This window comes from Phaethon aethereus (genome assembly GCF_964289735.1).
Source record: "Phaethon aethereus genome assembly, chromosome: 2".
Taxonomy (NCBI): Eukaryota; Metazoa; Chordata; class Aves; order Phaethontiformes; family Phaethontidae; genus Phaethon; species Phaethon aethereus.
In genome coordinates, this window is record NC_138582.1 from 128549111 (window position 1) to 128563084 (window position 13974).

General features: G+C 39.8%; 1 protein-coding gene across 1 annotated transcript in view; it reads right to left on the reverse strand.

Moving 5' to 3' along the window:
• RARB (retinoic acid receptor beta) overlaps positions 1 to 13974 on the reverse strand; it is a gene marked incomplete at both ends in the record, with an annotated part of 193446 nt that overhangs the window by 55267 nt on the left and 124205 nt on the right. Inside the window, 1 exon segment of the mRNA XM_082015158.1 lies at positions 11883 to 12031. Coding sequence (XP_081871284.1) covers positions 11883 to 12031 — 149 coding nt within the window.

A 13974-nucleotide genomic window follows, 5' to 3' on the forward strand; every position in this document is an offset into this window, starting at 1 on the left:
TCGCACTGGCTATGCCACGGCACAGCTCCCGCTCGTTTTCAAGACCCAGCAGGTTTCTGTTCTCTGTGTCCAACCTGAGAGGAGTTTTAAAATGTGCCCGATCTGCAGCAGAGAAGTTTCTGAGGAGGGATGAAGCGATGTACAAAAACAAGGCAGAAAACAAACCAAAAATATTCAGAAGAAATAACACAGACATAAACATGCCAAAATAAACCAGATGTCTTGAGCATTATGCTTCCTCATACGTTTTTCAGGCATCCATCTGAATGGCTCATCAACACATGTTCATCATCTCCCCACAATATTTGTTGCTCTTAGTTTTGACAATTGATCTCGAAACAAATATGTTGTATCAAATCTCTTGAAATTTGGCAAGTAACACTTTGTACTTACTACTTTATGCTAAGCTCTCGTTCCCCCACAGTCAGTAACAAAGAAACTCTGCTAATACAGAACTACCCACTAAAACCTTGTAAAACGTAGAGTTTAGTGAAACTCGGATGCCTGGAGACTAGAAAACAGAGTTCAAGTAAACACCCAGAAATATGCAAGTCTGGCTCTCCAGTACTGGCAGTAGTCAAGGAAAATTACCTTTCCACACTGCAGCTGAAACTCATTACTGAAGGCGACAGCAGAGGGATGAGTTGGAGCTGGACCAGCTTGGCAAAACCACCATTTTTAAGAGTGAGATGGTGGCCATACCCCTCTGCCTGGTTCCCGTACACAGTTAAAGTACACACAGTCAAAACGATCTCGACAACAGGGAAAAACAGGCTGAGGAAGGTGGATGAAATGCAGTCTGTGCCAGTGCAAGGGATTAGCAACTGCACAAACAGAGCCAGAGGAATCAACTGACTAGTTCCTCCAAGCAATAAGGACTCTTAAGGTAACACTAAGAGATATGCATCTTGTTGCAAAAACTGACAGAAATCATGCTGAGATGCTGAAAAAGCATCTCAGCTCACAGGAAAAATGCAGTGCTGCCTGCACCTTGCCCGGTGCTCGGCACCACTGTTCACTCGGCCAAGCCGTAGGGAAGAAAGGGAGAGTCTGGGACTGGGCAACTTCGACAACGAGAAAACATGACCTTTCAGAGATGAGTGAATGAACTGGGGCTGATTAATCTAACACAGGAAAATCTTAGCAAGATGTTTTCCTGTTTTCTCCCTCCCCTGCCAGACTTTAATCAATGGCCAGATTCAAGCACAGAGCTCATATAGTCACAAGACGATCATTCTTTCAGTTTACAAAAATCACATGGACTAGGGGTAAGATACAAGGTCTTTTTAGTTAGCTCATCTATGTGGCTCCTGGGTGCTGTGCTTACATGTCTCCTGTTCACCTAACACTCCTTTTCTTCTTTCCTTTCAAAAAAATACATAGTTTTCACCTTTGTTTCTGTACAGGTAGCTGTCACTGTGCATCACTAAGGATAAATGTGGGCTGGTTAAGACCATTTGCAGCAGCATCTGAGCAATGTCTTGATCCCCTCATTAAAAAAAACAAAGAAGTAAAAAAATAGTAGTGCTCATTCATTTAAAAAATGATGGTCTGCAGAGCTTTCCCTGAAATGCTCTGCTTAAATCTTCCTAAATCTGGAGCACTGCCACTCTTTTGGACCAGCAGAAAGCACACGAGGACCACAGTGCACTCTGAAGCGAGGACCTAGTAATTTCCATGTATTTACCATAGGTGCACAGGGCTCCAAAGCAAGCCAAGCACGCTGGAGACGGGGAAGACCTCTCCCCTGTTGGGAAGATTCATGTGGAAAGCAGCCAGCCGGGACACTCGTGGGAGGAGTGAACAGTAGCCCATCAGAGTGGCTGCACCGTGGCTATAAATCTCTGCTTTCCCTGGTAAGCGCCTGGGAGGAGTGAGAGGGAACCAGCCGCAGCTGAAAGTAATGAGTCCCATTAAATTGTCACTTTTAAAGAGAGACTGAAACGGGAACAAACTTGCTCCATACGCATTTGCTGGGTCTTCCTGCCTCCAGACGACGGCAGACCCTGCTCACATGCCGCGGCTGGGGGCTGCTGGCTCTCCCCTCCAGCACTGGAAGGGTCCCCAGCAGTCGCTGAGGTTCGCTATAGCTGGAGTCAAATCAGCAACTGCATTTACAGCCAACTAAATCTACATTTTTTCAGCTCTACTCGTGACTGCCATCTCACCTTGTAATTTATGTATCTGTTACTCTAGACAGGGGATCCAATAACAATATACCTTTTCCCCTTTAAATGTAGGTATTGTGATACAGTTTTTATTGCACAGTAACGTTTCCCACTAAAATACATTAAATAAGGAATTTTAAGTGTGGCCATGTGAAATCATAAGGACTTTATACACTAAAATGGCTTTCTACTTCTCAGCTGTCTCCTGAATTGAGCTGTGGAAATTGTGGGGACTCCTGCACATTATCAAAGGGACAAACAATTTATGGGTAGGGACCCTGAATATTTGGCAGGCCAGCTGCAGTAGTATACCAATTAAGCAGTTACTATACCAATATACCAAAACTACCAATTACAGAATTGGATGCATGGCTTCTTTACCACTACAGTAAGTTTTTATAATTGGAGCACAGAGCTGCACAGATGTCACGCCTAGGAGTGGCTCCTGTACATGGAAAGCTGCTCAGAAACAGTCAGAATAATATAAAACAGGAAGAAGGACACAACACGTATATCCTTTTCATGGAACTCAAGAAACAACATATCCATACTTGAAGACTATAGCAAAATCCAGATACAAAGAGGGAAAGAAAGGCACATGGGTATAACCTTAACATTGGCAGTTTCTGACTTTCGGAATGGCTACTCAAAAGTGGAAGACTTTTTTTAGTAAGGCATTTGTTTTGTTTTACAGGGGGAAGAAAAAGAAGAATTATACAATAAACAAATTGAAGAAAGAATCTGTAAAGTTGACTATTGGAAATGCCGAATCTTGGAAAATGACATCCAATTATATTTCCTGCTATAGCACAAGGCTGAAATTTCACAAAGAGCAGCTCTGCAAAGCTGAACAGCTCTGGGATCCATGCTGCAAATTCAATTGCACTCTATTTCCAGAAGAAACTAAAGAAAACACCCCTTTAGGAAATTTCCTCAAAGGAACACTTCATTCGGGATTAGAAAGAACCTCTGTTTCCATTAGCAGGTCAGTCAGTAGGCACAGAGAGCAATGGAAAGTCACTTTCTGAGGCCATTCAGAGTGTTTGGAAATTGGGAAGCTGACCACTTACAGACTGCATGATGGTTTAAAATAACCAGAAAATACAGATATGTGTATCATTCAAAATAAATTCAAAATAAGTAGGCAAACAAAGAGCATCTGAATAGCTACTTAACATGTAAGTAAACAGAATTAGATAATGGATAATTCCATTTTGTACACTTATGAAACCCCTTAATTTTGGTTATTGGCCAAAGACCCTAAAAAGTTATGTCAAGGTCAGCAGGCATGAAGGCTACATCTACATTAGGAAATGCTCTTGGGGACGACCATGGGCACTATGGCTGGCTGATGTACGATGGGAAAGTCCACATCTACCTTAGTTAACTCCTTCAGCCTCTGAAATGGGATGGCTGCATCCACACTGGCCGCAGGAGATGGCTGCATACAGGAGGAACACTAGTTGGTACAGTCAGAAACCTTCCCGATACCCAACACTGCAAAGCACTGCCCCAAAACATGGCTGGTAACCAATGCACCACAGTTTGAGAGTGTAATGCTGCTGTTCTTTTTTGAGAAAGCCTTTGCTGATGGTATCAGGAATTTTGCATGAGAAGGGAGTGCAAGATTTAAGCCAAACAATTATATGTTGTTATTTGACAGTTTATGCAAAATCGGAGAGTAGTTTCCAGTTCCTGTTTACACAGGACATTAGCACTTGTGCTCACAAATAACTGGAGCAGTGTGGTTAGCACAGTTAGAAAGCAATTTGGGATAACCTCTGCACTTCTATAGTGCCGGCATCACTGTCAGAAAAAAATAAAGTAATTAGTAAAAACAATTATTCTCACAGCTTAAGATGAACCCCTGGTCTATGACTGAGGGCAACAGGCAGGATAAGAGAAAGATTAGCTGTGGATGTATGTGCTGTTACCTGCCCTACGGACCCTGCTCCTCTTCGTCCCTCTCTGCTCCAGAAGCCCAAGGCATCAGAAATCAAACATGGCATTCAAACACACAACACAATTTTCATTTTTGGTATCTATCATGGTTGGCAATTTCTTCTTCTTCATTCCATGTCATTCACACAACCCAGAAAGGGATTTTAAAATACACGGTAACACAACATTTTTGTTCCTGATCACATCTATTTCATCATGTTTTGTTGCTCTCAGTGGAATTCCAATAAATATATGCTTCCCCTTCCTTCAAAAATTTGAAATAAATTCAGTACCTGGTGAAAGTTTTCCAAACAAAGAGAAAAATTAATTAAGAACTTACTGTAACACAGATACCAGCTTTTCAAAGGACACCTGGCTTTCCTGGTTTAGTTATTTTAAAAACTAAATTCTCAAAGACAGCATTAAAACAATCAGGTCTCCTCTGATAATACAAAATATGTAAAAATTCCAGGTTTCCAGTACTACATTTAAATCAGTTGCAACTCTTTTAGTGTCTTTCTGCACATGGCACTTTCTGCAAATGAATGGTTTTGAACGTTGCTATACTTCGAAGTGCCTACAGTTTAAGATCAGATGATATTAATAGTATGCAGAAATGTATCTCAAAATACGTTTTTCACCTTCTAAAAAAACTATCATTGATTTAGCTAAAACTAGGAGCAATTTTCCATGATTTGAGGAATTTTTCATAGCTGTGCATGCACGACAGCATGCATCTCTACTGCTGGCACTGTCACTTACTAATACAGCTTAAATGGAGACAAATACAGCTTGATCATTCGAGCTGATCTATATTTTCTTTGAACCAATAGAAGCTTTTACAATTGCATTGCTGCAAACAATATTACTTCTTTCCCTGACACAAATCATACTGTGCACATATTTTCAACTTCACATTTCTTACTTTTGTTTCATTTGTAGGTGATCAAAACATGCCAGGAAAACAAACAAATATACAAAATATTACTTAGCTGGTTTTACCAAGCTTGCTTTTATTTTTTAGTGCTAGGTAATTGAGAAAATTCTATGTCTGGATCTTTAATTCCTAGTAAAGGGGCATAAATATAGACTTAAATATAATTACATTATAGCTAGAAGCTAACATGTATAAGAGTGTTGTTATCAAAAAGAATTGCTGCTTAAGATCCTTCTGCAATCCCAGAACTGCCTAAGAACATGCAAATCCGTCCTCACATGATGTAAGAGGCATTACTAAAAGAAAAAGTCATCTGTCCCGAAGGACACTGTTCCATAAAGGAAACTCTGTTATGACAATCCCTAAAATATTTTAGGCTGCTCATCAACATTTCTTGCAGACCAAAGCATAATATCCTTGCCATTAAACTTTAAATAAATAAGTAAAATCAAAACCAGTTCCACTTGCAGTCAGTAGCATTTTGTAAATCCGCTGTTGACCGATGCTGACCATCGATTCACAGCTCGCAACAGGGGAATCCCAACCCTCTCAGCGTCCAGAGGGACATAACAGCGGGGGATGTCATGGAGAAAATTTTTAAAAGTGTGCTTTTGGGCACCTAACCCAATGGCTCATGGAGACAGGCTGCTCTGGAGGGTGACCCAGAGTAGACCTAGTTTAGAACCTCTGCATCAGTCTTCAGAGGAGTTCCCCTCTCTCCACTGACTGCAGAGAGAGCCCAGTCTTCAAAGTTAGGGTACTCATTTTGGGCCTCAAGTTGAGTGGTAGGACTGCCTCCTGCTGCATCTGTAAGCAAGTAAGATAAAGCTGTAACAAAATGACAGCTTTTCTCCTAACTCAGCAAATCTGGACAAAGCAAAAGCGATTAATTTTCTCTTTTTTTCCCTTTTCTTTTTTTTCCCCTTTTTTTCTCTTTGGAACCTCTCTTTTTTTTTTTTTTTTTGTGGGAGTCAGTCCTACAGAATTACAGACCTAAATTTCAAGGTTTAAATCAATGTCTATTTTCCATAGTGCTTAAAGTCTTTGCAATATTTAAAAAAAAAAAAAGTCAGGAAGGTGTCAAACAGAGAGACATATTTTCACAGCCGAAGACCTTTGAAAATATATTAGATGTGGCTCCTCTTGTAATTTAATGATCCCACATTAGATGTGATTTTATATGAAAACTCTGATGGAAGGAAAGCTATTCTTCTTTAATGATAAAAGCTGATCTGGGATCACTCTGTACTGAAATAGATTTATCTACATTTTTGTCTGTTAGCATCAACAACAGGCAGAGAGGCACCTTAATCATTCAGACAAAACTGCTGGACTGTAAACCTACTCTCTTATATGCTGCGCTGTCTTCTCTCCTGAAACTGCTCTAGGCATCTTTGCTGCCCACCAAATTCAAGCCAGGATTGCCAGCAGAGGAATGCCGTGTTTTAAACGCTCAGAACAAGGGACAATGCTTTCAGAGACAGCTGAAGCTGCCAGAACACCAGCTTCTCCTCCTCGCCCACACAATGACAGTATTGTGTGGGGAATCCAGCCCACTACACTCAGTCTCCCTTTCTGCAAACCCGGCTACAATGACGAGTAGAGTCAGGACCAAAGAGCTGAGCTTTTGGTGACAGCCAGTCCTATAACCACTTGTACCAGCTGGATAAATCCAAGTTGCTCATTTCGTATGGAATTTGTTTGCGTGCTATTTAGCAACACCCAGAGACCAGGGGGGAAAGGAAAAGAAAAAAAAAGATTTCAGAAGTCTTTAACTGAGGTCATGAAACACACAAGTAGATTCCAAAACCCGCCTCTGAAATGCCACACAGTTTACAAAATGGAAAAGTTGTAAATAAGCTGAATAATGTCAATGTACTGTATTTTACACATAAAAAGATGGACTGGCTCTGGAATTTTTCTTACAAAATACAAGTGCACTGTGAAGATCAGACTGTTTTTGAGATTCTAATACATACACAAAACCATTGACAGGCTATGATGCACATAAGCCTTTTGCAGCATAACACACAGAAATAAACACAAAGCCAAGATTTTTATTTTTTAAATCAGTTTAAAACACCAAAAAAATCCTGACTGCTGAATTTGACTGACCAAATGGAGAAAAAGCTGGGGATATCAAAAGCTTTGATATTTTTTTTGTTCAAAAGCTTTGAATTTTGAAAGCTCCAAAATTTCACATTTGGAAGGCAAGAAGTCAGGTACTCTAAATTCATAATCACAAGTAAAATTTTCAGCATGTACACACTAAAATTAGAAAACAAAGTAGCTTAAAATTATTTAGACAGTTCCTAAACTTTCATTGTGGCTCATAAGTGCATATTATGAAATACTCCAGCCTCTAAAAACCTTAGAAGACTAGTATATCAAAACAAGCCACAGAACAGTCTTCCTTGTGGGGGACAGTACTGAAGACTCTGGTAATGAGGAAGACAGAAGGATCACATAAAAAAGGGCAACTTAGAATACCAAAAAAGAGAAAGCATTTGGCAAAGAAGGTTAGGAGGTTGTTCCCAGGTTCCTGAAAGAATAAGGTCCAAGGATGACATGAGCGGGAAAAGGGGAAGGAAGGACAGGAGAAGACACCAAGTGGAAATTAACCACCACATGAGAAAACCACACCAAGAGTTCGACAATGAAGGCACCTGAAGGCAGATCCTGGAGGAAAAAGGACAACACATTGTGTGAATTACAACACTGCAGATCAGAAATGACATCATCATAGCACGATGTCTGAAAAACTGCATGCCATTACATTATAGTTGATGTCACCACAAAGAGAGAGGATAGAAAGTTCTGTCTTTGTGAGCTCTGTGTCCAAGGTAGCAGTGAGGTGAGGAAGAGGACACAGCAGGAAAAGACAGCAGGGGAAAAGACAGAGATGGGGGTAACTTTGGAAATCACCCATGGGTGGGTGACAATTTAGGAAAGATAAAATTTCCAGCGCAGTGCTTCCCAAATCAAGCATCACAAAGTCATAATCACCATCCACAGCTCTCGAAGGGCTCATGGCTGGAAGGGTACCCGTTAAGAATACATCCTTTCTGAGTAGAATATTGCCATGACCTCCCCCATTGGTCTACCATGAAACAGCTCAGGAGCTGATGCTCTTGAGACAGAAAACCAAAGACCTGAACCTCAGGGAAAAGCATCAGGAAATTGATAAAGAGACATTTAGGGGACACTGAATAAACAGTAAGCAAAGTAGGAGGAGAATCTAAAGAGCCCTGAGAGCCAGGAAAAAGAAAGCCTGCTGAATCAAAGACAGTCATCAACCCAAAACCTGGAGGCCAGAAAGCTGTCCCTTTCCACTAGATGGAGACTGCTAATGATCACTGTGACAGCAGCTTCACTGGAGCTCAAAGCAGAAAGGTAAATGAGAAGGAAACAGAGAACTAGAAGAAAACCAAGGGAGAGCCAAGCACAGAGAAACAAAAGGAGTGGGGTCCTAATTAGATAAATATGATATGAGCAGAGTTTTCCATGTGTCTCCCTTGAGAAACAAAACTGCCAGGAGTTCGAAGGGAAAGCTAAATGAGTCAGAAAGGAAAAAAGAAAAGATGTGAGAAAAGGACCTCAGAGGGAGGTGCAACACAAGAGGTAAAGAGTGAATTTATGGTTTAACATCACAGAACAGAGATTGCAAATCAGATGAAGAAAGAAATGGTGGAAGTAGGAGTGAAGAAAGAGAAAATGGCAACAAGGTCAGAAGAAAAGAGGAAAAAAAGATAATTAGTACTTGATTTGGCTGACATTTCCGTCTAGCTTCTTATGGAATAAGCTTTGTGTAACCCAGCTGTCCATAAGCAAGGTTGCCTCTTACCATGCCAGCAGGTTTTGAACACGCTGGTCAGCTTTAGCGAAACTACAAATCTCAAAGAAAAGACAGTTCTTTGAAATTTCATGAAGATGTGTGTTAAGGTAAAGGAGAAATAAATTTGTGTTTCCTAACTAGACAAGAGGCTGTAACATGAATTCTTCCTTATTATTGCTCCCTCATTCACCAGAGAATCAGCATGAAACTCCAGCTCCATACCCAGCAGAAGCCTTCAATGAAACACAGGCTCTCTAATAAACCTGGGTTAACCAACTGAAAGGCAGAGATTGAGAGGAGACAAGGCTTCCCCAGTGGCAGTGCTCAATACTTATCTAAACTCGCAAAGGAACTGGCTAAATTTTTGTATGAAGGCGGCTGGAGATAAAGAGCATGAAGAAATGATATTGGGAACTAAGGGTGAAGGCAGACTTGAGTACAGGCAGGAGACTGGATGGTTAGAAATAAGAAGTACAAGGTGGCAGCTTTTTTATGGTATAGGACCAAGAAATGAAAGCATGAAATCAAATGCAGAGCAAAGATGAAGGAAAAGAAAAATAAACCAAACAGTCCAAAAGGGCTCAAGAGAAAAGGGTAACGCTTTTCAGAGAAAAAGTAGAAATAGGCAACAGAGAGGTTTCTGAGGCCGTCTCTAGTGTTGTGGTCACATACCACTGCCATGCAGCATACCACTTCTTTTGGCCTGAAAGGTCAGACAACTCTCCACAGCAAATGTAGTACATGACTGCCCATCCAAGGGACCACTGGTTGACTCAGTGGTCTCATAAGGTTCTTTGCCAGTTTCTGGCAATCACTAAGGAAGCTGATTCAATCAGTGGAAGAGATTAATGAAATCCTAGTCCAACCTGTTGAAGAGTAGCATCAACTAACTCAAATATTACCAGTCTCAAGCAGCCAAGTTACTACTTTGGAATCTTGTTATTCGTCATTGACTGACAGGTTTTGTGTGTAACTAATCTTTTTTTTTTTTCCTTTTTTAACAGCAGCTATTGCTAAGTGCTGAATTACCCCATCTTGCAAATTAGCAAACAAGTGAATATGATTTTTTTTGTATTTGTTGAGTAATGGCTACTACATTGCAAGATGGATTTCTTTGTGTATTTTGACAAGTGTGGGTTTTCTTTAATTATTAATGAAAATGCTTTGCAGTATGCCAATAAAAGCCCTACAATATATTTTTTCATTATTTTTTAAAAAATATGCAATCTTAGGGACGTGTGACCTTTCTGCCACAGCCTGCAATTACGTCTGTGCTTAGAGGGAACGTGTAGGTGAGCAAATGACACCTCCATTTGTGTGTTAGCATGAGTATGATGAGATTTCCTATTTAATGAAATCAGTTACAGCATATTCTTACCATAGTTCTTCCTAACAGACCCTTAAGTTTTTACAGTTTTGTGGCATCTAAAATTAAAAAATAATGGTTAGAAAAGGACATGATATCCAAGGAAAACCCCAATACCAGAAATAGATTCTAAAACTGAGGTGAGCTTACATAGTTACTTTCACCACTTCAGTATCTGCAGTTATAAAATAGGGGTAAAACCAGACTCCAATCCTATAGTTTTTTGCGTAGCAACACAAACCCATGGCTATGATATTTTATGTCACTACAAAAGGCCAGCAGCATGGAAAAAGTTGCAGGTTCAAAGGATAAAGTAAAAATGGCTAACTGCACAGTATCTGAAAAATATTACAGAATCACAGAATCATTAAGGTTGGAAAAGACCTTCAAGATCATCAAGTACAACCATCAACCCAACACCACCATGCCCACTAAACCATGTCCCAAAGTGCCACGTCCACACGTTTTTTGAACACTTCCAGTGATGGTGACTCCACCACCTCCCTGGGCAGCCTGTTCTAATGCTTGACCACTCTCTCAGTAAAGAAATTTTTCCTGATATCAAGTCTAAACCTGGCGCAACTTGAGGCCATTTCCTCTCTTTCTATTGCTAGTTACTTGGGTACAACGTTTCACAAAAATAAACACCTTTTGTGAACTTATTCTAATAACTTTATTTATATGGATATAGCACCTGTCACATTTTCGGCATGCATTAGTATCTTCACTGTACTAAGCACTACACAACTATTTTAATTTGAAGAATGAAAATCATAGGTCTTTTCTTTAATTGTTAAAAAAGAACATTGCACTAGGGTACCATAACTGATAAAGTTAACCATGAGAGCATCTGTCCTATCATAACTTTTCTTCAGCATTATTTGCACTACCTTCTTCCTTGCACGCATACTGTTCACTGTGTGTGCACCTTTAATTATTGCCATCCATGCCACACAAGGCTTAGCTGATATTGCTTCTCTGATGAGTATCTCGTCTTTAGGCATTCTCTATGTTAGAACGTGTATTTTATCACCGCATCCTATGGATAGTCAATTCATGCTCTGACAACCACAGCACTGGAAAGCAGCTAACTGATGTGCCAGCACTGTAGTCTGCCAGACAAAATTTTGTGAATACCAACCTGCTAATCCTTAAATTCCCAATTTGATTTGAAATTAGTTAGATAGTTAGAGACTATGCCAAAAAATTTCAGACGATCGGATCCTTTTCCCAAATTCCGCCCCCTGAATACACAGAGCTAGCAGCTCACAGAAGGCGGCTGAGAGCATACAAGGGGTGTAAGTTCTCAGGGTATATCTGACCTACAGACGGACAGTGAAGAGTCTCAGAGTGTTTTTGCTTTATTCTTTGATTATGTCTTCATCTATGATCACATTTCTCATGTTAGTCAATACTTACAGAAGTCCCTGAAAGACATACTTTGGCAGGTTATGAAAGGAAATAATTTCAGGCATGACGGTCATTTACTTGGCTTTACTCATGAATCAGAATTAATTCACGCAAGAAGGTACAGGCATTTTTGGAGACAACCAAGTCACACCAAACTGCATTGCTTTGCCCCTCTCTAAAATAAAATGTGGTCCTGTAAGAGGAAAGGGAGATGATGGCACTCACCTTACATCCCTCACAAGCACTGACACCATAGTGATATCCGGACGACTTGTCTTGACAGACAAAACAGGGCTTGTAAACACGAGGTGGTGGAAGCGGTGAAGGAGGGCTCGGAACAAGTTCCTCAGAACTGGTGCTCTGAGTTTCAACTGCTACAAAAGAAAAAAAGAAATTTAATTGAATGATTCATGAATGAATTTTAAATAACTGATTATTTACTGTATGATAACTATCAAACTGGCCAATATCCTTCTTTGTATAATAAACATCCATTTGTCTTTCCTAAAAAAATTTAAGGGGAACTAAAGTAAGGCAAGTAATAACAGGACTACACGCTATAGCCTTGAAAGTATATTTTAAAGTACCCAATCATTTTTCATGATCCAGCTACTCAACACCACAAAAGCTTGAGCTCACTTCCGATATAGGGCTTGAATCTCTTACCAGGCTCCAAAAATGGACAACCTTGGGCTCATGCTCTGGTTTTAGCCTACTGAATAGTATGGAACCCATGTGTGCGTGCTGGACATCAACCTTCAAAGGGAAACTGTTTGTGACATGTATCCTTCAATCAATACCTAATCTTGGTAGGTTTTTTACAAGAGGTCTTGTATCTCTTGCCTTATTCTACAAAAGGTAGCACTTCCACTGTGCAATTCTGCCACAGCAGCATAGCGGCATGCATCAGGACATATGTAGAGACAAACAACTAAGTATAAGACCTGAAGTGAAAATTACCTGAACAAGTTGTCTTTTTTTTTTTTTTTAATCTGTAAAACTAGCACAACACCCAGGAACACTTCCTTGCCTACCATAGGGTTGGTAACATCAGGAAACCTCTTTGAGAAGGAGCTACTTACACATTATGACCCCACATCCCTTTATTGCCTTAATTTGTCTAGATGGTCATTTGTTTTGAACCTGCTGAAAAGACAGTTATCCCTTTCAGGGAAAGGACGTGAAAGCTCTACGATGCGAGATAAGACATGAGAACTACATCTTTCCAAAACATCTGCATTAGTTTTCTGTGATATGCTGTCATCATTCCTCACATTTATTGTAGATGTGCAATACATTTTCATGTTTCACCTAGCCGTCTGCTGCTTCTGAGATAAATCCCTCTAACTTTTCAACACATACACAAAAATGACAGGATCTGTGAACCCAGATCTATCCAGAAATATTAGGCACTATCAGCAGAGCTAAATCTCAAGAGTACTAGCAGCAGGTCCTAAAGAATATTACTCAATGGAAAAATCTTAGACAAGATTTACTGTACATGATATTTTTCAGATTACAAAGATGATACATTTGTATTAAAGTCATGATTCATTGTCAACTCATGTTCTGCAGAATTCGCAGAGGGCATCATGAAGCACGATGCAACTTCTGATTACTTGTGAGAGAAACCCCTTTTTGCCATTTTTACTTGGGTTAAGCTAGTATCAACTTCAAGGACGGACATTTCTTGAGAAGAAAATAAATGCTAGAGTGAAGTGTTAAAGGCTCTGATTCTAAGCAAAGAAATATCTTTCCAACTAGAACAATGTATTTATATATCTAAAAATAAGGAAGCTGTGAAAAAACAGAGAAGTAAAATAACATGGCTCCATAAATTGTGACGTTAAGACAACATCCAGAATTGTACTTATCTTTTTCAGCATTAAATACACTGAACCTTGGTAAACCAAAAATACACAGGTTCCTACTGCACCAAGAAAACTTTAATGAAGTTTTTTCTTAATGAAAACACAGATGAGAATGATCATTTCTTTTCAACGGTAATTTCTGGTATTTAAGAGAGACAGAGAGTGCTCTGTTATTGATCTCTGCAGAACTATCCTGCTCGAATCAATAATCTATTAGTACTTTTAAATTAAAGTTAGATTCATCAAATGCCCTTGAGAGGCCTCAAACATTCCTTGCCTTATTTCATGCTCATACATGAATTATGGTGGCTTCCAATCAGTCTATGGAATGATAAAATTTTAGCTTTAAAACTCTAATACCAGCAGACAATGTGTTTCGTATTAGCTCATTCAACTCTCCCAAGTCCATCAGTTTTTAAGCTCCCTGTGGGAAAACAAGGTTGTGT